Source organism: Cucumis sativus, chromosome 6 (assembly GCF_000004075.3).
Source record: "Cucumis sativus cultivar 9930 chromosome 6, Cucumber_9930_V3, whole genome shotgun sequence".
Classification (NCBI taxonomy): Eukaryota; Viridiplantae; Streptophyta; class Magnoliopsida; order Cucurbitales; family Cucurbitaceae; genus Cucumis; species Cucumis sativus.
In genome coordinates this window covers 13,163,837-13,189,305 of record NC_026660.2, presented here as the reverse complement: position 1 = coordinate 13,189,305, position 25,469 = coordinate 13,163,837, and the positions used below count along the sequence as shown (strand labels likewise).

At 30.3% G+C, this 25,469-nt stretch overlaps 2 protein-coding genes and 2 long non-coding RNA genes across 5 annotated transcripts; 2 read left to right on the top strand and 2 right to left on the bottom strand.

Moving 5' to 3' along the window:
* The first annotated feature begins 3,526 nt into the window (after positions 1-3,526).
* LOC116404526 lies at positions 3,527-5,227 on the top strand. The gene is made up of 2 exons (XR_004217365.1): positions 3,527-3,682; positions 4,797-5,227. It is a non-coding gene; the product is annotated as an uncharacterized LOC116404526 (long non-coding RNA).
* Positions 5,228-6,848: 1,621 nt separating this feature from the next.
* LOC101204739 (heavy metal-associated isoprenylated plant protein 33) lies at positions 6,849-9,608 on the bottom strand. Its single transcript, XM_011658898.2, is given in 5 exon segments — positions 6,849-7,743; positions 7,746-8,821; positions 8,933-9,008; positions 9,203-9,316; positions 9,430-9,608. Coding segments are annotated over 4 exon segments (1,656 nt in total). The 5' UTR covers positions 9,233-9,316; positions 9,430-9,608; the 3' UTR covers positions 6,849-7,269.
* A 4,982-nt stretch (positions 9,609-14,590) lies between these two features.
* Positions 14,591-19,403, bottom strand: LOC101204495 (TVP38/TMEM64 family membrane protein slr0305). 2 transcript variants are annotated; one of them, XM_004150850.3, is made up of 10 exons: positions 19,269-19,403; positions 18,914-19,137; positions 18,604-18,665; positions 18,442-18,496; positions 18,251-18,349; positions 17,978-18,064; positions 17,166-17,282; positions 16,185-16,277; positions 15,417-15,447; positions 14,591-15,035 (listed from the first exon to the last, which is right to left on the bottom strand). In XM_004150850.3, the coding sequence occupies exons 2-10, from the start codon at positions 19,007-19,009 to the stop codon at positions 14,848-14,850; spliced, it is 828 nt and encodes a 275-aa protein (XP_004150898.1). In that variant the 5' UTR covers positions 19,010-19,137; positions 19,269-19,403; the 3' UTR covers positions 14,591-14,847. The 2 variants fall into 2 exon arrangements, with proteins under 2 accessions (XP_004150898.1, XP_011657201.1); XM_011658899.2 differs by having other exon boundaries at positions 19,273-19,366.
* On the top strand, positions 14,935-16,179 carry LOC116404744. The gene is made up of 2 exons (XR_004217800.1): positions 14,935-15,069; positions 15,335-16,179. It is a non-coding gene; the product is annotated as an uncharacterized LOC116404744 (long non-coding RNA).
* Positions 19,404-25,469: the final 6,066 nt, after the last annotated feature.

Below are 25,469 nucleotides of genomic sequence, written 5' to 3'. Positions count from 1 at the left end.
CAATTAAAAAGAAAAAAAAACATGTTTGATAATTTAATCATATCTTAATGCGTAAGTAAGTTATTATATATTAGCTGAAAAGTTTGGATAGTTGAAGAAGTTGAAAAGATTTTGGTTTTAAAATATGTCATGGTGGTATTAAGTTATTTGAAGCCTTAGATGAAAGTAATGTTTAAAATAAAAGTAAAATAGATGGAGTATTTGGAAAGTAAAAAAGAGTTAAAACAGAAATTTGAAGTAGCGAAGAAATAGTAAAATGAAAAACATTTTGTAGGATTAAAGCGTGTGGCGCGTGGGAGATTTATTATTATTATTAAGAAGTCCTCCAGGGGTATGAATAGATGGGTACTTTTCATAATTATTGAATTCTATAGGGGTCTTGCTTCCAACTTCCCATTCTTCCATGGTACGGACTTTGCCAATTCATGTTTTACTTTTTCCCAACTAGTAATTATTATCTTTGAATTTTTTTTTCTTTCTTTCTTTTTCTTGAACTAAATAATAATAATAATAATAAATGGTAATTATTAGTCAGATTTAACGGCGTTTAGGGGTCGTGAACTTTTAGGAGGAAAAGTGGGGCCCAGAGAGTGGAGAGCAAATGGATAATATTGTCCAAAGTGGGGTTTAATATATAATAATAGCCTTTGATTTCCCACTTATTTTACAATCTTTCCGAAATGACCCATTCATTTTCATTATTTCTATTTCTTAACCTTTTCTTTTTCTTCTTTGTTTCACATTTCAAAATATTCACACACACACACACACACACATATATATATATAATTAAAAAGGATGCATATGGTCTTTTAAAGTTTGATGCGTGGGAGTTTAGCAAACTTATTTCAATAATGCAAAAAGCTTATAACCAACTCATTTTTGTGTTTCACATACCTTTATATTTCACAATATGTAATCATCAAATTTCGTGGAATTTACTGTATTAATTATGGACATGGGAACAATTTTTACATTTTATCTTGCCTTCCTTTCCCTTCATCTATTCATATTTCTCTTATATCATCCTCTCACCTATTACTATTAATCTTCCTCATTTGTGGATTCAAAATATTAATTGAGAAGGAAATAACACATTTGTTTTAAATTATTTGACTAAACTCAAAAATTTTAGTTGATGTGTGAAAATAAATTTAATACAATATCTAACCATTATAGAAAAAAAAAAACTCTTAAAAAATGAATTCAAACTTCGTTATACGTAAGAAAGGTAATTCATTCAGTGGTGTTGATTTTTTCTTTTTGGATAAAATGTCATTCTAATAAATTATTGAATATAATTTAAACTATATGATTAAATAACATTAGCACAACAATTGTGTATGAAAATTGGAAACACATTACTCGTGCATTATTAGTATGTTTGAATGTCAATTGAACATAACTTGGTCAATATTAACTTCTTTTTTATATGAAAATTACATTTATCATTTTGATTGATATTGAAGTCGTCTGAACATAAATAATTTGTCAACGAATCAAATATCAACTTCAAGAAAATTAAAACGTGGTTGAAGGAATTAGAATTTGTTTCAAAATTGACTTGTGAATAAGTTCAAGAATATGAAATAACATCATCTAAACATTTTATACACAAATAGATAAAGCATTTATCACGTTTTCTTAACAAATTGGTTGAACTAAAAAAGTGTAAATTGAATATTCTTTTTCACTAAAAATATATTGTATTATTTATGATGGTTTTGTTTAGATTTTGTACATGCATGCGATTAAAGAATTAAATAATATGTATGTAAATAAATTATGATGGAGATTAATAAATTATAGGTAAAATATTATAAATTAAAAAAGGTTGAAATTATTTATAAAATATAGCATATTTTCATATTCTATTGATAAACATTTGTAGAAAATATAATTTGTTTTAAAAATGTGCTTTAAACATGCTTATGTTTGTGCAGTTTTAATAAAATAGTTTAATAAACTACACACAATTAAGTTGAAAGCATTACAAAACTCAAATTAACTATAAGTACTATTAAACATGAATATCTATACATGGTTAATTTAATTAATATCAAAATTATTAATCAAAATTGTAATAAAATAATTGTAATTTAATATATTGCATGATATAAACGGATTATGTAAGTACAGAGTATTTATCAATTAATTAGAGTCTACTGTTATGACGGAAAATAAATTAATTTTAATCCAATACAAAACAGAACTTGTGTTTTTTATTTGCTCATTTTCCTTTGTTATTCTTTTTGTTCTCTTTTTTTTTTTTTTAATAAAAACGTAACCAAACTTTCATTTGCAAATATTTAGTCATTTTATTTTTATATTTATAATAATTTAGTCTCTACAGTAATTATAAAAAAAATCAAAATTAGATGTCAATCTTGATTATTTTGTGACGTACGTTGTGTAATTTATAAAAATAGTGTAATCTATTACTTTTAAGCCTAAAATTGTAACACTAGTTTTTAGAATCGGGATTCAATTTTAGCAAAATTTAAAATACATTGTGATAAAGGCCAAACTAATACATGATTCTTCTCTCAATAACTAAATTGATATATAATAAAATTTGAGACTAAATTGGTGTAAATATAAAAGTATAAACCCAAATGTTAAAGGATGATTTTCATGAAAATTTGAACTTTTTTTTGGTGCTTTGTTTAACATAATTGAATATGATCAAACTTTCATATAATTATTAAAGAAACAAAAAGAAAGAGGAGAAAAGGAGAAATCGGCGGGGAGTATAGAGAAATAGTGGAAAAGAGGTGGTGGCAAAGATAGATTGGATATTACAAAATGACATTCATTTCACTATACCCAATACGGAAACACACTCGGCCCCAACCTCAACCCTTCACTTTTCTTCTCTCTCTCTCTCTCTCTCTCTCTCTCTTTTATTCAAATCTACTCTCCAACTTTACTTCCATTTTTCAATCAATTTTAAATTTAGTATCCAGGTTAATTTATCCTTCCATCAACAAATTCCAAATGCTTAAGTTGGTACTTACACTCAGATTGAAAGATAGAACTTAGTTCCTATGAATTGAAAAAATCATAGAAAATAATCTTTTTTTCTAGGAATTACAATTTACCAAGGTTTTTCAAACCAAAAGAGCTATATATAAAGTTTTACTAACTATACAGTAATAACTTATATTTATATATAAATTATAATATCAAACATATATTTTAAAACATAAAAATCAATTATAATTTCATTAAATCTCTTATTTTCAAAATTTCTACCAAACATACTCTTAAATCTGGTTGGTATGCATTCTTAGACCCAAATAATTGTTTACCCTAATTAAACATCCATATTTTATCCAAGCAAGTTCAATGCAACATCATGTCATATCATCATGTGCATGTGCTAGTTTAATCAAACCCTACACTGTCACAATAAACACTCATCAAAATATTATTTTTAAGTTGAGAGATATGTACAAAATAATAATAATAATAATAATAATAATAATAATAATAATAACAAATTCCTTTTAATCTCAAAAGAAATGGAGAGGAAAAATGGGTAAAGAGTTTTGTCTCATGTGTATACGAATGATTGGGAAAAAAATTATTAAAAGAGAAGGAATGATGTGAAAAGAGAAAACCTATATAACAAGTAAACGAAGAAGAAGAAGAAAAGAAATTAAAGTGAAAGCTACAAAGAGTAAGCAGTATATTTTGAATCTCTCTTTCTTTTCCTCTTCTCTCATTCTCATTCTCCTTCTCTTTTTCTTTTTGCCTTTCCACAACTCTCAATCCTCTGCTTTCGTTTTCGAATCATTTTCCCCATCTGTTTTAAGATTAATTAAAGATATAACAAATACTTAAACCACAATTCTACTAAGCTATTATCCATTAACACATTCATATATCCTTATAATTGCATTAATCTTAGCACGACACTCGTACCTTTGTGTTAAACCATATTTATTTTGTATCTAAATAATTTATGTTTCTCTTTTTTTTTTTAAAAAAAAAGAAAATAAATTATGTGAAATTAGTTTGATAATCATTTTCTTGACATTTCATTTTTTAAAAATAGATCATGAAATCATGAATATCAATAAAATGAAATATAAAAATGTTTGGAATATACGAAAGCTAATACCGTTATTGTAGAATTTTATGTGGCAAAAAGGAATAAAAGTTACATATGTTTAAATCTTATTTTAGTTCTCAACTTTAATCATATGGTTTGTTTTACCATGATCTCTAAAATTAAAACGTGTAATTTATTGTTTGATATATGAAAATTTCAAATTTTTATTTTGGTAATTGAACTTTTGAAAAACAACTAATTTTAATTTGAAGTAGCATGAAGGTATATAAGTTTAAATGAAAGTGAAAGTAAATATTGGATGAAAATTAAAAATAAGATAACATAAATGACTGGATTATTTTGATGAAATTCAGATGTAGATAGATAGATAAGTAGATTGAAAGGTTTATTTTAAAAATATGTAGTTTAAAAAGTAGGAGAAGTGAAATATGATTTAAAAAGATTAGCATATTGTGTCCTTATTTTATATAGTTCAAAAGTTTTAAAGAAAAAATAAAGTTTGATTTTGATACAAGTGATTTATTGATTGAATTATTTTGTTTGGGGGAGTAATTGAATGGATGGTTATATGTTATATGTTATATGTTATATGTTATATGTTATATGTTATATGTTATATGTTATATGTTTGTGTGAAATTGATTGAGCCAACCGTACAAATCTGAAACACATCGAATCTGACATCATTGACTGTGTGGAAATATTGTTTGAATCTAAGGGATCAGAACCTGAGTCCACACTAGATCCCCTTCACCGCGGCGCACATAACAAAAATCTCTCACGAAATCATCAGGTGTTGCCGATCTCACCTACACCCTCCACGTCAATAAGCCATGTGATTGGACAGATGGATGAAGGGTGGTGGTTTCTATGATGATGATCAATCAGATGGGAAAGCCTTCTCATTCGTGGGGGCCCCATTTGACATGACTAGACTATTTTCATCAACCAATCTCCACCCTTGGATCTTCATTTTAATCTTATTCTTTTCTTTTCTTTTCTTTCTTTTTTTTACAATGAGAGACATAAAGTTTAGTTAGATGGTCAATATCAAAGATGTACTACCAAGTTTGTTTTTCCAGCTACTCATTCAACATTATCATACATCAAATATATATATATATACATAGCTTCTATACTCTATTCTCACTTTGCCTCTTTGCACTCCAGATTGCACCTTTTGCCCACCCCCTTCCCTCCCATCATATACTGCCTCTTACACCTATATTAACTTCAGAAAACTTTCATATCTTCCTTACAACATTTCATACTTATCTCCACACTTTCCAAACCCTAAACTTTGGTTGCTTTGTAACTTGCCTACAAATAACCTTTAATTTACTTCTGTTTTATGTTCAAGTAATGAGTAATACTTTAGTGTTACCTGATTTTGAAAATTATTAAAGAGGATGAGAACATAGTTACTCTTTTTTCTTATTATTATATATATTTGATAACATTTGAACACGGAATTAAGAATCAAACCTAGTTGTTCCACTTAGTTTTCTTTTTTTTTTAAAAAAAAAAATAATAATTAGAAGAGGAATTTGGTCATCCAATAATATTTCCGATGACAATCATTTAATAAATAAAAAAAAAAACAATTAAAAATGACATCAAAATGATATAAATGACAGCAATACAATCCATCTTATAAATCAACTCAAATGGCTGGTTGCATCAAGTCATAAAAAGTCCACCTCAAATCAATCTATAGTTTTTAACTATTTCTTCTACTTTACAAAAACTCTTCAATTCAATTTTATTTTATGTCCTAATACAACCTAATTATCAAACAAACTATAGGAACTATTACAAATTAAACAATAATCTTTCACATTCAATAGGACCTATGTTTAGATACAATTGTAAATGCTTTGAGCCTAAACTTATCATATTTTAACCTTTAGCAAAATTACTCATACATTATTCATTTTGCAAACCCACATTATTTATTTACAAAGTTAACTTTAACATCCATGTAATTAAAGATTGATTCACTGTAACCAATATTTATATATATCCAAGAAATTCAAACCGAATGGGATACGTTTTCCAATTGCCAAATGTAAATGCATTCATATTTTCAGATTTCTATAGATTAGACATATCATGAATAAAAATAAAAAAATTCATCACATTGTAGAGAAATTCTCTTACACATAACAAAAATATAACAATAAGCAACAAAAAGTGTGAAACATGTATAATATTCATAAAGTGTTTATATAATAATTTAAGTGCATATATATTTAGAAATATTAATAGAGATCAACATTTTATAAATATATTTTGGTTGACATCTTGATAAAATCTAAACAAGTATTTTTGAATGTTAAGTAGATGGGGACAAATTGAAAGAAGAATTAATTATTGATGCACACATAAGGGTCAATTTCCATAACCATAGAAAAAAGAGTGTAGAAGTAGAGATTGGAAGATATAAAAATATGTAGAAATGAAAGAATGTTTGAAGGAAGTGATTAACAAAATACGATTTACAAAGTAATTTAGATTGATAGATATGTAACAAAAATGTTGGGGGGGATTTATGGAAGAAATGAAAAGGGGAGAGAGAAGGAGAAGGAGAAGTGGGAGAATCCAGAGAGGATCACAGCTAATAGGGTGAGGTCCACCTCACAAACCTCCATGGCCATTGAAGAGAACAGTGAAGGTATTTAATTTTTGGGAAATCTACAAAAGAGATGAAGCAAAAGCACATGAAGACTTCTCAATATAACCAAATAATAATAATGATTGTAAATCCCAATTTGGAACACACCATATACCCATTTTATGAGGGCACTTTTAATTGAATTGTAAAACCAGCCTCTACCAAATTACAAATACCATACACTTGAGCAAAAAGATAAAGAGAATTAAATGGAGAGATTTTTACTGAAAAGAAAAGAAAAACATTCCCAAAGTATATATATGATAAGAGCATCATCAAACTTCTAATTTTTTTTTTTTCCTTTTGGGGGGATGGGGCCTTTCTTTTTTTTTTTTCTTTTTTTTTTTAAACTCTCCTGAATAAAAAAAACTATAAACTGAACATTTTTAATCTGTCATGAAAACCAGAATTTAATCACCATAATAATAGAGCTCTAATTAATTATGGTGTCTAAGATCATTTTCAAATTCTGGTTGGATTCTTTTTTTTTCTTTTGTTCCTTTTTTTTTTTCTTTTTTCACATTACATTGCAACTTGAAGTGTTTTCATCGCTGAAAAAGTGGGTGTAATTATCGCCGGCAGGTGGCGGCGGAGGATATGGATACGGATACGGCGGCAGGTAGTTCACGGCTGGTGGTGGCCGCGCGTACATCATTGCTTGGTTTGCCATGGCGGCGCGTTGGTGATTCATTGCTGCCATGTATTGTTGTTGCTGTTGGTATGGGTTGCCGCCCATTGCCTCCGCTGGTCCGGGAGCTCCTTGAAAATACGCGCTGCCGGGTCCACCGCCGTTCATGGCGGGCGCCGGGAGACCTTGGACGGCTGGAATGGATCCCATTTGACTCATTTGCATGTTCCCCATTTGTGCCATCGGCATGTTCAGGTTCATTGGCCGCCCGCCTCCGCCGCCACCACCAGCACCGCCGGCAGCTAATCCTCCTGCCGGCAATCCGGGATGGCCACCAATGCTCGGAAAACCGTGGGGACCACCACCGTTCATTACGTGAGGCATTTCGCCACCGGGCTTCTTCCCGCCGTTGCCATTATTAATTGGACCACCCCACCGCCGTTAATACCGCCGTTCTTTTGAACTCCACCATTATTATTACCGTTCTTGCCGACATTTTTGCCACCACCGCCAAGATTGTGATTCCCACCGCCCCCGCCAGCGCCACCACCACCGCCGCCGGGACCGCCTTTCTTCCCTCCATTACCGCCTTTGCCGTCATTGTTTCCACCACCCATTCCATTAATTGATATGGGCATTGGCATAGCTCCGCCACCGCCACCGCCACCGCCACCGCCAACTCCACCGCCCTTCTTATCAGCTCCATTAGCAGCAGCCTTCTGAGCATTAATCAGTTGCTGCATATTCATATTCCCATTCATCCCATTCAACACCATCAAGTTCGGCATCTGACCTCCGCCTCCAGCAACGGCGCCTGCGCCGGTACCACCCACAAACGTCTTCATTTTATTCGGAGGAAGAGGAATATCATCCAAGTCATCTTCGAGATCATCATCTTCATCAAATTCATCATCATCATCATCTTCATAAAAATCATCATCATCGGTCAGATCACCATCCTCCGGCAAATCGAACTTCACTGCCTTCTGATTCGCCGGAATCGGATCTTTAAACGGTGGCATTTTCATACCCTTCAACTGCGGTGGTAACATTTTCGGATCTTGAAACGGAAACCCATTCATTTGTTGCTGTAATTGCTGCAGCTGTTGAAGCTGCTGCGGCAGAATCTGCGGTGGCCCACCCCCACCACCACCACCACCGCCTCCGCCGCCCAATTTCGGCTGATTGTTCCCACCCTTTGGAGGCCCCTGTTTATTATTATTACCCCCATTTTTACCATTATCAATCTGCAAATTCTTCATCTGATTGACAAGATGGTTCTGATGGCCGCCATTGTTATTATTTGGATTAACCTTCGGAGCTCCCCAAAGCTCAGCATATTTTCCTGATTTCGAGAGCTTTTTAATTAAAGTAGCAGCGTCTACATTTCCAGAAACTGTTACCTTCCCTAGCTCTGCATCTATTTCCGTAGTGAAAACCCCTAGAATCAACGACACAACAAAAGAACCACCATTAACAAAACACACACACACACACACACACACAAAGAACAAGAAATTGAAGCGAAAACAGAGAGAGAGAAAGAACCCACCATCGATTTTCTGCAAGATTTTCTTAACTTTCTGCTTACACCCATCACAGTGTATGTTCACTTTAAGAACACATTTCTGAAAAAACAAAACAAAACGGAAAAAAAAAAAAACCCAAAAAACAGAGCACAAGTCTGATCAACATATAGAACTAAAACCATCATTTTTTTTTCACAAATCCAAACTGGGATTTCATATTTAATGTAACAAAATATAAAGAAAAAGAAAAAGAAAAAAGAAAAGGAAAATGGGGATAGAGAAAAAGGGGTTACCTGGATCTTTAAGAACTCTTCTTTACTCATTGCTTGGTCTCAGAAGGAAGAAACAGAGGAGTGTACAGAGAGATAATAATGGAGGAGAAAACAGAGGAATGAATGGTGGTGGATCTGACAAAACAATAAAGAGCAAAACAAAATGAGGAAGAAGAAGAAGAAGAAGAAGAAGAAGAAGAAAGGGTTAATTACATAGAAAAAATTGTAAAGGGTTTTGATTATGGTACCTTGTTTGAGGACCACAGTCATCAAATGCTAAAGAAAAAAAAAAACAGAGAGAGAATTGAAGAAGAAGAAGAAGAAGAAGAGAGGTCGTCCAAAGGATTACTCTATCAGTCTATCTTCTTTTGGGGCTTTATTTATTTTAATATTTATTGTTTTTTACAAACACTTTTTTTTTTTTAATTTTTAAATAATATATATATTTTATACTTTGTTGAGTTGAGATTGCTTCTTCCTATTTCTAGTTGTTTGAAGCAGAGGAGTGAGTGTGAGTGTTTGGATGCAAAGATAATTTATTATAAATTAAAAGGAGAAATTAAAAAAAATACAGAAAGAAAGGCAAAGAAAAAGAAAAAAATAATATAAAATTAAAACAGAATGCTCCAAATTTCAACTACATTCGGCTCGGCTTCGGATAAAAATGTGGCTCGGCTCGGCTTCATTAGATGCCTCGTACAAACTCTATTTCTTTTTTTGTGTTTTCCAAATATTATTTTGAAATTTTACTTAGGAATATCAACTCCAATGGTAGTGGATATACTAACAAATCTTGGGTAATTTAATATTCACTTTTACCCCCTTTCAATTTTATAAAAATATGTTTTTTTTTTTAACTTTTTTTTATAATCATCTCCTCTTTCTACTTTTATTTATATCGTCTACATTACAAAATAATAAAACCAAATTGTTGATTCTATCAAAATATAGGAACAAAAATAGAAGTAACCTACAAAGTTTAAAGTTGAAGGACAATAATAAGTTTAATTTAAACCTTTTTTTTTAGGGGAAATCACAAACATTAAATTATCAAAATCTATAGCAATTTATCACAAGGGTTTGCTATTTCTGTTAATTAATAGAAGTGTTCAAGTGTTATTATGTTTTGTAACATTTTAAAATTTGATTGATTAAGTTTGTAATTCAGCATCAACTTCTCCGGTAATAATAATATAAAAAAGTAAGAAATTGATTAGCCTTATTTATGGGAATTTTAATTTATTGGAGGGAAAATGTGAATATAGGAGGACTGAATGTGAAAGTTTGTGAATGTAGAAGGACTAAAAAGAAAAGGGAAATGGGATTACCAAAAATGGGATTTTAATTTTAAAAAAAATTTTAAAAAAGAAGGGGTTTAGATAATAGATGGAAGTTAGAATAGTGGGCTGTAAATTCAGCTTTTTGGCGGATTTCTCTCTCGAAAAACTTGGATTTATGTTCATTAATAACCATATTTAATGAACTTCCTTGTTGTGCCATTCCTTTCTTCTTCTTCTTCTTCTTCTTCTCTTCTTCACTCATTTAATTAATCTGAGTTGTACGTAATTATTATAATCACACCCTCTTTTTCTATCCATTACATTTATCTTCACTCATTTAACTCCATTTTCTTTTCCAACTTTCCTATCTAAATTTCTACTCCTTTTATTTTATAAAATTACTGAGTTTTTAATTGGTTTACCCATTTAATTATAAAACAAATTTCAAAGTTGAAAGTTCAAGATTTAAAGACTACATTGTTACTTTTAAAAAAAGTTTAGAAACTAAAACCCGTTTATAACTTTCAATTTTTAGATATTTCTAGGAAAACAACTTAGCTTTCAAATGTTTCTAAATATTGTTGATTAATTTAGGTGACAATAAGTGAGGAGATGGAAAAGTAAGATGAACTATTTTAGAATACTTAGTGTGCAATTTTAGAACAAAGTTTGGCTCACATCTCTCTCTCAACTTCTTTTCTAGAGTGTTGTAAATCTAATTTGTTTATGCTTTATATTTTAAAGATAGTTGGTCAATCAATTCAATCCCAAATTTGAATTGAATTGAGTAATGCCACAATTATATATACTCCTTATTAGTTTCAACCTAAAATCCTACGTTTTGGTACATATTTAATTATAAATGTCGATTTGAGAAAAAACTTGACTCGTTTAAGAACCAAGAATTTTCATTAGAGGTCAAAAATTTGAATCATAGCTTCTACCTTCTTGTTTTCTGTGAAGATATGTTGATATAAATAAGTGATAAAGTATTAGTGGCCCTATTTATCGTAAACTTGAATTTTCTACCTAAATTTGTAACTTACTGTATAGAAGAAATTAAAATTAAAGTCACGTTACGTAATCATTCAATTTTAGGTTTTAGGCTTTTTTTTTTTAATACTTGTTTTGTTCCCATTTTCTTTTTCAATTATGGTTTTCACCCGTGATAAAAAAAAACACTTAGATTCTTAGTCAAATCTTAAAAACAAAATTTTCAAAAATTAAAACTTGAATTGTTTTATAAAACATTAGAACGAAGGCCACAAGGAACATAAAAACTTATCAATAAACTTTAGTTTTCAAAACTGATGATGAAAAAACTAAATAGCTAGCGAACAAGAATTTAAGTAAAAAAAAAAAAAAAGTGTAATAGATTAAATTATACAATATTTAACAAATGAATTATTGAGTCCAATGAATGCTGCATGAGAGAGAGAGAGAGAGGAAAAGGAGATAGAATTGTTTTGTGTACCATACCACCATAGACATGAGAGAGAGAAAGGTAGAGAATGAAGTTTTGATGCAATCAATTTTTGTTTCCACCTTTTCTTTTGTGTTAACGAAGCTTTTACTTTAACAACAATTAGGTGAGTGAAAGCCATACCTCAAAACTATTGCCTTTTTTTTTTTTTTGGGTAGAAATTTCTAGCCTCACTCGAAAAGACTTACATATAAACAAATTAAACTATGCTCGGGTTAGTAGAAGAAAGAATTGAGTTTTTCCAACATGCTATACTTTCCTAATTCCTAAACAAAATAAATAATTTTGTGAGGTTCCCCCTTTCCCTCTTCCATTGAAGAGGTCCCCCTTACCTGTAAAAGGCCAATTCAATGGTGACAAAACACCTAAACAAAATGCCTTTTTCTCCCCTTAATTTAAGCTAAAAGACCATTCTAATTATTTTAATAATCACCAAACAATACCCCTTCGTTTGTTTGTTTGTTTACAAAACCATATTTAACCCAAAAAAAAAAAAAAAAACTATGTTCCTTCCTCTATCCATAACATCCAAACAAGTCAACTCCTTCATACACTTCACTGTCTACTCTGATAATATGAAAAAGAATTACACTTGATGAACATATTATTTATGATTGGGGCCAGAGAGTTTACCTTGCCTAGGTTCGAGATTCGATTAACCGTGCTCTTTTGTTTGAGTAACAAAAAGAGAAAGTAGCTTCTGCAACAATTCTATATAGCATTTCTATAAGTGAAAGAGAGTGCCAATAAGTACCACATGGTTTGTTTTCAAACTTGAAAGAGATAGAAAAGAGAATAAAATAATTATTAAGGGTTAAAATTGTCAATTTGGAGCATAACTCCTAGTTACTATTCCACAGGTCGACAATTCAATTCTCCAATGGCTAATTATAGAACTCGAAAACAGTAGGACTTAAAATCTCTCGCCTACAATAAGGACGCCCAAATCACATGGTTTATGATTATTTGTTTGTGTGGCTGATTAACGAAGCACACAAAGAAAGTAATTAGTTAATGAAAGTAGTAGAGGAACTTTGAGATTTAGAGTGTAATCACAGGGCCGGGGGATAAAAAAAAGAGACAAAGAAAAGGGGAAAGAAAAAAAAAAAAAAGGCTTAATTTGTGAGTGGTCCTCATATGCAGTGTTCAATCCACCTACCATGGCAGCTAATGAATTCAACAGACCTATCTGAAGAATAATATCCTATGATAGATTATCAAAAATATTGGAAGCATCTTCATGTCAATTTCTTCTTCACCACAAACAACAATGAGACAATACATTTTGGATTACAAGTTTCTGACAGACAGAAGGTTTTTCCATTTACTGCTTCAATGCCTAAATTTTATCAAAAAGCTCAAGTTGTAAGAAAATCACTCTAATAATTCATTCATTTCAATCATGGACTTGCAGTTTTGTTTCTCAATATAATTTCTTATTCTTCTAATTTTGTTTTCTTAGCACATGAAAGAAAGGAAAAAACAACTTCAGCTTCTAAAAGATAATTGAAGTAACTTTTAAGAAATTTACCTGAACAAAAAGCAGAAGACTGTTTAAAAGCAGTCTCTCCCCCAACCAAGCTCATGATTTTAAGCTGCACAATGGCAAGATTTTCTCAAAGAGAAGTCAAAAGTATTAATTAGGTAGCAAATAAAAAGTAAAGGGAGAGAGAGTGAAATAAAAATGCTTAATGAATCCCAAGTAAGAAAGAATATGTAGAGATATTTCTTCTAAACTTATCTGCTTACTAGTTAGTTGCTCACAATCCAAGCCATTGAATATTCTTAGTGAATCTGTAGATTTGATACCTATATAATAAACTGCAACCTCAGAACAAAAAGTTTTATGTTTCAAACTTCTATCATTTGAGATTTGAATCCTTTTTTCTAAACCTTAGTCATTCATTCAAAGGGTATAATCCTAAAAATTATGAATATATTCAATTGATCTAATAACAATCATTCCTTCTCCATTCAATTCACAGTTTGTTCAAAGGATTTTATCGAAAATATTATGAATTCAAGTGAACAAATAATAATCGGGGTAATCAATTAATGATTTCATTCAAAGGCGATTTCTCCTGCAAATTATGAATTCAAGTGAACAGACAGTAACTGTTTCAATCACATCAACTTTCATGGCTCAACAATTGCCCTTTTTTATCATTGCATGCTAAGAAATTTAACTGAAGAACCAAGCTTAGGATAAGCTCGTCTATGATGAAGCACTTTGCTAAGAAATTTAACTGAAGAACCAAGCTTAGGATAAGCTCGTCTATGATGAAGCACTTTGCTAGCTTGGCAACAACACGGGCAGCACCGCAGCAAAGGCAACCAGTGACGTTGATTGCAGACAACCAAATCCGAAATGGAATGACAATATGAACCCGAACAGTCTCAACAAATGTCATCTGAAAGTAAGGAATAAAAAACGAATGCCTTGAATTCCCTTTAGTTTTTCTTTTCTTTTTCCTAATCAGGGACCGGAAAATTAGTGGTAAGAACGTTTCAACGTGAGCTTAGTAACCAAATAGACCAAGATGTTTGAAATTTTAAATCTCACCACCAAACGTTGAACTCACCCCATATATATGTATGTACCTATTACAATCTGATGAACAAAACAGACTCGGTGCCGAACATCACTTTAATGAATAGGGCTGTCACTTTTATTGCAGTCGTTAAAGGAAAAGGAAAATAAAAAAATAAAAAAAAACACAAGCAGCTACCACTTTAATACATGCTTTTAATTTAGAAATGAAAAAACTAGATTCTATGTTATGGAGTATGAATTGTGTACATACATAAAAAAATAACAGTTTTCAAATGTCCGGGGAAGCCTGGGCTATTGAATTGAAGGAAGGAGGATGAAGAATTTACATGTGAAAAAGAGTTAAGTTTTTTCATTTACGATCATCATCTTGAGGAGAGTCAATCTTGATAATGAGAGGCTGGTTAAGATCAACAGGCGATTCATCTACAATGGGTAGCTGCGAGGAGAGACCCAAATAATCAACACCATCTCCGTTCTCAGCCAAAGCTTTTTCCAAAGCAGCCTTTGCAACTCTGGTAACACAGTACGCCAGAACCACTGCATGTAAATCAATGTCAGAAAAGCCTTCCCGGTACGGTTCCCTCTTTTTCTATAACTTTATTTGAAATTAAAGCCAAATAATCAAATGTTTTTTTCTTCTTCTTCTTTTAATTATTGAACCATCTAATGCTATTTTAATTGACAAAGATGCTCGAAGATTTTTCCTGGCAAGTAGCAGATGTTGCATACAAGACACAAGTCTTTATTTTGATAAGACTAAAAAGGACATTTCCCTTTTTTTTCTTAATGTCTCACACGCTTTTCTTAGAATTATTGTCCACTTTTGATCTTTGTAGAAAAAGCTGCTTGCCGGAAACAGAACAAGAAAATAAAACCCAGAAAAAAAGATACAAGTTTCTGCAGATAATATTAACTCACCAGATACCACAAGGCCCAATATTATGAATGCCTGCATCCACAGCAAAGGAAATAAATTGCGTCAAACAAGAAAGAACAAAGGTGTATATATCATATAGTGTAGAATTCGGAAGCTCTTCAAAAAACCAGTGGTATTCTATAGCATATGTTTGATATACGAGAACGCTCATATTTCGTGAAAATAGTGTGGTACATTTTAACTGTCCGAGCGAGAAACATGCCATCAGGATCTTGATTTTCTTTTTCCTCTTCTGTTTTTCCTTTTTTCTTTTCTAAATGAAAAGGCAATTTCATAAACAAATTAAATAGGGGAGCAAAAACTCCACATTATTGGGGAAGCCATCAAGATCTTGATACTCAACAGCCATAAAAGAGAGATGTTGCGCTCCCTTCCCAAAGTAGAAGTTAAAGAACATCTCAATCAAGGAGTTCCTCCTCTGTCCGCTTCTTAGTAGAAAAAGGCCATTGTTTTATGGTACGTTGGGGTGTGCGCTTTGTTATGGGACATTGGGAACGGATAAATAACAAAGTTTCTAGAGGTGTGGAGAGGAACCCTAGTGATATTTGTTCCTGGATGAGATTTCATATTTCTCTTTAGATTTTAACTTTGAAAAACTTTCGTAATTACTCTTTGAACAGCATTTTACTTGAGTTTCTATAGAGGGTTTTTGTGCGGTTAGATTTTTGTACAGGGTATTCTCTTTTTTCCCCCTTGATAAAAGAATTGTTTTATATGTACACATACAGTAGAAGTTAATGAGTACTTACCCAACGAGTCTTTGAAAATTCTCCCCAACCATGTGTAACATCCGACAGATCTTTGAGTGTGGTTCCAACATATACTAATGTAAGTGTGATGGGCTGCAACAGAGACGATGAAAGATAAAAATTTGTAATTAAAATTAGCTCCTAAGGTTGATAGATGTAGATATTTTAAAAGAAAAGACATAATTCCTTGGTTCTATCATGGCGATTCTAAAACATGCCACACGCAGAAGAACAGAAACGAACAAAGAATAGCTAACTTGTAAAATTACCATCTTTCACCTGGATGAAGAACAATCTCTACCTAAATATTGTAGCATTCAACAATAACTTTACATTGGCAACCATTATGCTAGGCCCTCCTTAATAATAAATGTTAATCCAAGAAGACTAAAAACACAGAATATGGATGTTGGACGAGCCAGACCTATCTATCTAGCAGGACAAACAGGCCTAGGGAATGGGAATAACATTTAGTAATCACTAGGAAGATTATTGTACCAAAATTGTGCCCAGTGTGAGATAGTCGTCTCAAAAGGCTATCTGAATTATACATGGGAGATGGCACCCCTTTTCTTTCTTCCTAACAGACTCCCCCTTAAACTATCTCCAGAATCCTATATGATATTTTCCTTCGTAATCAATGAAGTTATCATCATGAACTAACAAGAGCCTAAAAGGCTGAAAACTACAATTTTTATTTAGCTGGTCGTGACAGAAAAATAAATGCAGTTAAAAGTTATCACTCTTTGCAACATAAAATTATGCCTATCTATGCACTACAAATGGACAGACAACTAAAAATTGGAGAGAAATTAAATAAATTTTGCAACAAGGCATGAACATACAAATGAAACAGAAATAACCAACAGTTTATGCTTGGCTAGATAAAACACTCTGATCAACATACAAATTATGCCAAATTTGTGATCTGAAATACACAAGGTCAGAATTGATGTTATAAAAACATGATAAAGAAAGTACCATCATTCCCAACCATGAAGCCAACATGTACTCCCCTAGTGAAACAGGAGTCACAGATAATAGGTAATTTAACATGTTGAATGGAAGTAAAGGTACTAGCCGAAGTAGCAAAACGATCTGCAAAAGTGAAAACTTTGGGTCACTAAAAGCATCCATAACTTATTCCTGATAATTTCCAAATTCCAAGTGAGATATGTAGACTGGGAGAAGTGCAAACGGTACCATGCTCAGCTCAGTCATTTAAAATACAAATACCAGAGATGTTAATCTAATGAAAGCAAAATAAAAATCTATTCCTTATCAGTCAGCATGTTCATAGTTACGAAGACAAAATTAACTTTTCCTTTTCCCCCATGCACCAAGAGTAGCCTACTCACAAGTTATAGCAATCCTATATTTCAGTTTAGCAAACTAAGTTCATTGGCATCCTCTCTCAACTCTAGGACTGCAGTTCAAAATTTAGTTTATATTTCATTTACAGCTCAATATGCTTCCATCATGCAATTGTAAGGGGAGACATTTTCATAGATAGATTATGAAACACTACATGTATGACATATGCAAGAATTGGTATTCATGAAACATCAAATGGCATTCATATACATTAAACAAAAGAAGAAAATGAACTGAAATCCACACATACAACGTGGTTAAATCTCTTCCATTGGAAGAGAAGAAGCAAGTGATTTCAAAGATTGAATGACAGAAAAGGAAAGAAGCATACAAATTCGCAGATGATATTCTTCCTTTCCTCCATATAATATGCAAACACCGGTAAACAAACAAAGTGATGTACGCAAAAATGGACAAACCTTAAATCCAGACCGATTGATAGCAATTGCAACCGAATGAAACTGTGGATAATCCTTCAGCTTGGAAACAACAAATGACTTTCCAATCTGTAAGGAATGTCATAAAATGATTATCAGACAAACTAGCAGTAATACATATTTGATCTAATAAGGACTTGACAATTATAAAATACAAACGAAAGAACAAAGTAGGCCAAGAATAATTCTATAATCAAATACAAAGTTTCGCAGACTTATATAAATAACAGAAAAGCACAGGGGTTCAAACATTACAGTTCGTCCAAGAAGGAAAGCTGCTCCAGCCCCAACAGTTGCACCAATGGAATCAGCAACAAAGCCCACAGGTAACCCAAACAGATAGCCACCACCAAGCTGAAAGACAGACAAATAAGTCAATTCCAGTCACCTTCATCACTACATATTATATCTTTTCCAGGTATAAGAAGAATTAATTTGATGCTTACAGTAAGTATCGAGGCAGGAACTGCCAGAACTGTCAAAGGAATGTATGCAATAGACCTAAAACAATAAATCCCCAGTGGTGAGGGAAAGCAAAAGCGATGATACAGACATAATTTAAAACCAACTTCAAATGTTCTACAATGGACTAAGCTACACCGACTTACAGCACAAGTGGACCCCAAGCGCCAAGATCTTCATGAACCCATAGTAAAAAGTCCTTCAGAATCTGCAACGGTGTTGGATTTTCAAATAAATGATCGATACAAATCATATAAAATCAAAACTACATTTAGACACGAAAAAACCGTCATACACGGTATAACATTGAAACATTCACACAAACACGTAAAGCAAGAAATTCCTTGAGAGCATTAATTTGATGAGATAATCCAGACCTCAAAAAATTGAAGCACAGATGAAAATGAAAATGCGAGAATTCAAGTAGGTAATGAGGAAGAAACAAGAAATTGATACCTTCTCGATTGGGAGGGTAAAACAGGCAGTTACAGCAGCAGCAAGAAGTAGGAGTAAGAGGGTAATCTTGAGGGCGGAGCGCCATGTGAAAGCCATAGAAAGACGACGACGCCAAGGCCTGCACTCCTCCTCGTCGTCGTTGTGATCAGAAATGGAATGCTTCAACGACAAGCGAGCCCTCAATCCTCCAAGGTTTGCCAGATTTCCTGGCTAGGTTTTTACCACTGGAAAGGAAAAAATATATATATATTATATATATTTAGAAAATCAGTGATATTGTGAAAAAGGATTTGAAAGCTTGATCGTCATCCATCAATGGAAAATTACAACAAGAATTAACTAGCAGCACCATTACCTACTCTTTTTCTCTGTAACTTCCTCTGAATTCACAACGAAGATTTGCAGCTTTGATCTCCAGTTTTGGCGTCAAATTTGGGACCTTCTCAATTGGATCGTTACGTTTTCATTTTTTTTTCTTCCCTTCAACTCGTCTTTATGGGCCCGTTGATTTGGACCGAAATGGCCCATTTACCAAAGCCCAAAGTATTTCCCCACTTTTTTGTGAGAGGCCTGGCCCAGTAGTAAACCAAAACTGGCCCATTAAATTATAGAATAGCAACCCCGACGCTATCCATCATAAGTCCCAAATAATCTTTTACTTCATTGCTGTTTCTTTGTTTCATTTAGTTGCTTCTTTTTTTGTTTGTTCATCTCACATTTTTTCTTCTCTAGTTTGTTAAGTCGTGAATATTGTGTTTATGATTTATAGTTTTCGTTTTCGTTCAATTCTACTACTATACTTAACTTTGACATTTTACCACCATTCCTACTTTTTTCTTTTCATTCATCTTCATTTAAACTTTTTTTTTTTTTGTTTTCTCATCACCACCTTTCATTTCATCTATGTGAAAGAGAGCTTGCATAAAAGGGCGTAAACCTAGTTGGTCGATCAATATATGAGGGAGTAATTGCAAGGTCTAGTTGTTTTTGTGTGCTAACACATTTTCGCAACATTGTATGCACGAACAAGTTAGCCATAACATGCTTTTATTATTTACTACTTGGTAGCACATGTTGTGCACGTTAATTTTTTTATTTTATTTGACTAAATAAGAATGGGACAATTAATTACACTATATTTATTTACTCATAATTTTTTTAAATACATTTTTCAGCTAATACTTGTTATATGCGTGTGTATAAATCAAATGAGCGAAAAATATATATAATTTATGAAACAAATCCATCCAATCAAACTTTAGATCAATCAGTAGGTTTTTTTAAAATCTATCAATTTTTAATTGATTGAAATTTTAGACATCGACATTGACTTGATTATTATTTAAACATTTGTGCTAATTCTATATATTTTATGTATTTCTACTGTTCTACCTTATTCAACAAGTATAATTATTTAACAAATTTTCCAAAAATTATAATTAGTTATTGTTTTGATGGATTATTAAATTTAAATACAAATATATTATTAAAATAATACAAATAGATACGGCAGTTTTCTTTTCTTTGATCCCTCCATTATAAGATTCATTATATACTATAGTGGTAAGCACATCCTATGTCTTTACATCAAAAGCATACTTGATTACTAAGCAATAAATTGAAAATTGAAAAACCTACTTCTTTGGCATCTTCATGTCACTTTGTTATTTTTTGGAAATGATGCTTCTAACCGTTCTCTCTTTAGTCTTCCACTTTTACGTTTTTCATCTTTGAATGAATCCTCATCAATTTATCTGCATATTTTTTATTAGGTTGATTGCTTGCTCTTAGGCATCACAAAAATATGATGAAAGTTTGTGGATTTTTGTAGCATTAGCTCACAAATCTTCATTTAAACTTGTTAGAAGACTACTTGAAAAATGACCGATTCAATTCTATAGAATGGAATATGGTGCCTAAACTTAAAAATGAACCTCGTGAACATGGATAGAAAAGAAAAAGAATAAAATAGTTATACCCAAATATTTAAAAGTGGAAAGAATTTGAAAGGTTGAAAGATATGAAAAATAGTTAACATGAGACAATGGAATATGAATAGGTGTGAATGATTTTAGAGAAATTTTAATGATACAATCCATTATAGAATAAAAATTAAAATTATTAATATTCAAGTATTTATTAGTAATTAGTTTTAAATTAAAAATAAATAAAAAGTAAATTACAATGAAAGCAAAGTAGGAAACAAGTAAATGGGCAAAATTGAAAACAAAAAATTTCTTCTAGTCCATACCTTTGTAGATGTTTGACCAAATATACATGCAAAAATCCTAATCCATACTTTTGAATTAGTGTCAAAATTGGTTTAGAAGTTTTAGAATATGATATTTAAACGCTTTCTAAGCTTCAGATTAATTATTAGGGTTTTCATATAAAAAAGCTAAACATTTTTTAAAATTCACCAACTATTGAATATTAAAAAAAAAACTATATATTGTTTTGTTCGCAAACATATTTTTCAATTTAATATAATAAGTGAGACACAATCTCAAATGTCTGATCTTCTTACTTAGCTATAACATGTCCTTATTTTTCGTCCATATATTTTCACATTTTCATCGATTTGATATAAACATTTTGGAATGGCTCGATATTTACATTGCAAACATAAAACCTAAGCTATAAAATGTCACATATATAAATATGACATGAATAATAAATATTTTAATCTATCTAAAAAAAATTTATATATATTTTTCAATAACTCCTTGTATTAACTTTTTTATATCAACATTTTGTTTATTTTATATTTTCATAAAAATTAAATTTTCAAAAATTCCTTGAATAGAAATTTTTTAGACCAATTACACATTGTCACATTATTACTAAATTAATGATGAAATGTATAAATAGTTGAATTTGGAACTAATTAAAAAACTAACATGTGTCCCAAATTAAAATTGAAAACCTAAATTGGTCAATTCTGATAATGAACATGTTTTCATCGTAATCATTGGATTAAGTTAATTATTTTGGTTCAATTAAATATTATTTACTTGAGCTAAATTAAATTGAGCCAAAAATAAGCTTAATTAAGCTCAAATGCTAAATATGATTCCAATTCATGTGGTTGAGTACAACTCTATAAATAGAGGAGTTCTTCTCATTTGTAAGAGTTGGAAATTTTTTACTCTAATAGATTTAGAGAAAAATCTCCCATGAGTTAAAAGACTCTTTAAAGTTAGCTTATTCGAAGATATAAGATTTCTTGCAAGACTCCAATTTCTACAAGTTCTTTTCTAAGACTCCAACTTCAAGAACATCACGTTCTCTGCTTCTTCCAAACCAAGCATAGACGTTCAACCGAAAGAGAACCAGATGATCAAATTCTAGAGATCGAATCACATCGCATCAAATCAACAAAACTACCACATCAACTAAAGTTCAACTCCACGAACTAAATTTCATCGAAAATTTCGTGCGAAGAGACACGTTCTAAAACTTGCATAAAATTGTCGAAACCAGAATGGTGTTAAATATAATCAATATATATAATTTAGTAATTGAAGGGAACATAATTCAATCAATTGAGAGGTACAATCTTTGATAACTATCTCCCTTATAATTTTCATATATGATTTGTGTATTAAACGAGTATATAATTAATAATATAAACGTATAGTTGGTGTTATAAATATTAGGATTTTTTTTTTTCTTAAAGAAAAGTATTAAGAGCTAGGGGTGATATAATTTTGTTTAATTAGCACTTGATTCCCAAATCCACTAACTTTGCTTTTATAGTTGTGGTCTCTCTTAGAATAAATACAAAGTTAAAATTAAACCATATTTAGAAGTGGGGTAAATTAAATAACAAATCAACATTTTTATTTCACATTATTTATTCATCTTATACATTTCAATTATAAATAATTAGACAAAATATTCTACTACTCTAAATTCATTCAATTAAATCAATTGCCACGAAAAGTCTAACTTGCATCTTATCCTATTTTGACCAAGAAAATTAAAGAAATGATTATATGCTTATTCTCACATAATGTGGACCTTAATTACTATAATGTGATTCCTTTTTACAATAAATCTGTCAAATGACTTCATGAATAATCTTAAACTTTTATTTTTTTAGATTTAATAATTGGACCACTCCTTACAAAATACAAATCTTATAAGGTTAGATAGAAATAAAAATGTTATTCCCATTGTCTAGGAAGGATGCTTAATTAAATTATTATCATTATTTATTAGAATTGCTTTCACTTCTTTTTTTTTTTATTTATAATGTGAAAGAATTAAAATAAAAGATTATAAATCACATTTTTTTTTTCTTTTTAGTCTTTAGTAAAATAAAAAATAAAAATAAAAAACTCCTCACAATCAAACATTACCATTAAACATTTAAAAGATATGAAGTGAGAAATTTAATTATTTATTTGACTCCTTAGATTGAAGGCATGTACTTTAACTAAGAAATTCACAATACAAAATTATTTATTTTCATATAAATTTTTTTTATTGTAGCTAGCCATAGAAGTTGATAAGTATGTTTAATATTTTAGTTAGAAAGATCTAGTTATAACTTATATATACACAATAATTCCTTCCTTTAATTGGAGATAATATTTAATTTGATCAAAACCCAACCAAGTTAAAGATATTAGATGAATAAATAAATAATGTGACATAAAAAGAAGAATGGAAACCAATTACTATATCTTTTTTTATAAAGTTTTAGGATGTAAACGATAATTATATAGTTGGGAATGGGTGTTTAAGTAAATGATTATTCTTTTTAGTTGAGCCATAAAGTCATCAAATGATTAATTAATAATAGTCAAATAAATAAGGAGAATCAAATGATTAAAGAATAATAACACACACACTTCAGATTAATAATAAAATAAACAGTCTTGATCACAAAGCATAAGCATGCAAATTTAGCACTTAATAAAAAAGAAAGAAGAAAAGAAAAAGGCATGCAAATGGGTCAAAGTGCCAATATGAAACTTTACATGGTGAATATAATGGAGAATCATCATGGTAATAATCATATGGTTAAAATATATATTAATCCCATATTTTAAGATATTTAGTTTATATACACATCTAAACCTTCTAATTAACTTCTTTTAAACTTAATTTTATTGAAATTGGATAAATAATAATAACAATTTTCAAGTAATAAAATAATATGGTTTCAAGGGTTATAGCCAAAAACAAAAGTTGTTTTGTTTAATTTCTCTCCTATCTTTTGTTATGTTTTTTCCTAACATTAAGAGAAAATATATAACAATATTAATAATCAAATAATTTGATCATAGGGTTTTTTTTTTTAAATGACATTAAAAAAAGTTGTAAATGACTATTATATAAAATATTTTAAATAAAAAAGTTTTTATATGGTTAGTTATCCTTCTTGCAAAAACCATAATTTCTCTCTAAACAATTTTTCTTTTGATTCCATTCCTACTCTCGTGAGGGCACGTTTGAGTAGGAAGTTATGTTAACTTTAAGGAGCAACTAACCGACATATGTGAAGTCGTATCAAAGTTTATTTTCAAAACAATAGTTGAACATGGAACAAGAATAAAATATACAATTTATTTATTACACAAGATCGATCTTCTATATTTATTGTACTAAAACTAACAATAATAAAACGTTGTAAAGATAATAAGCAATTTAAGAGAATAATTATGACAATCATAATCATAACTTCTTTTAATTAATAGCTTTTTGTGTTTTTGGATTGACCAATAAAAATAAATTTGAGGAAGATTATTAATAAATAAAGTAGAATGAGTAATTATGAAGAGTTTGGAGCATGATTGCAATATGATCAAGCGTGCATAATATTAATATATAATGTGGATGTGATATTATATACACTTTAAATGGATCAAGAGAGATGTGAAAATAAATATATATATATTAAAAGATGAAAATAAGTAATGGTGGATAATGGATAGATACATTAAATTTCAATCAATATCATTTTCTATCACCAATAAATTTTTATTAACAATAACTTTTATAAGTTTCTAACATTCTATCTGAATTGGAAGAAATATATAAATTTATATTATAACTTATTATAATTTTTCTAAATTTAAAATATTTTTAAATTAAATTATTTTAAATGATGGTTAGATCGTCAAAATATAACGAAACTTTATCCATTTTATAAATAAGATTATAAGTTCAATATATAACTTTTGACATCTCTACTTAATTATGAAATGCTTTTACTTCTATAGGAAATGCTTTTACTACTAAATCTATAGAATTTACTTATTGTTTAATTTATTGAAGCATTTATGTATACCCTAATTCTCATTCAAAATAGCAATAAATCTTAAGAGAGGCAAAAAAAAAAAAAATAATAATAATTTTTTTATATTCGCTTTACTTGATGTTCGTCATAAAAGAAATAGTGGAGAATGGTATAAATCTACTAAACAAAATAGTATATAGTCTAATCATACGTTAAATAAAAAAGTATGTGAATATATAAGCTCATAACGAGCCAATAAATAAAATTTATAAATTAGATTTTACATAAATAAAGATTGACTTTGTA

What these genes read in the sequence shown, in the direction of transcription:
- LOC101204495 (XM_004150850.3), bottom strand. Translation starts at nt 19,009, where the DNA reads ATGGCTTTCACATGGCGCTCCGCCCTCAAGATTACCCTCTTACTCCTA. An exon ending in CTTTCCTTCTTGGACGAACT is followed by an intron (nt 18,065 to 18,250) that starts GTAATGTTTGAA and finishes CATTCCTTACAG; the next exon opens with ATTGGAAAGTCATTTGTTGT. An exon ending in ATTGGGCCTTGTGGTATCTG is followed by an intron (nt 15,036 to 15,416) that starts GTGAGTTAATAT and finishes ATTTACATGCAG; the next exon opens with TGGTTCTGGCGTACTGTGTT.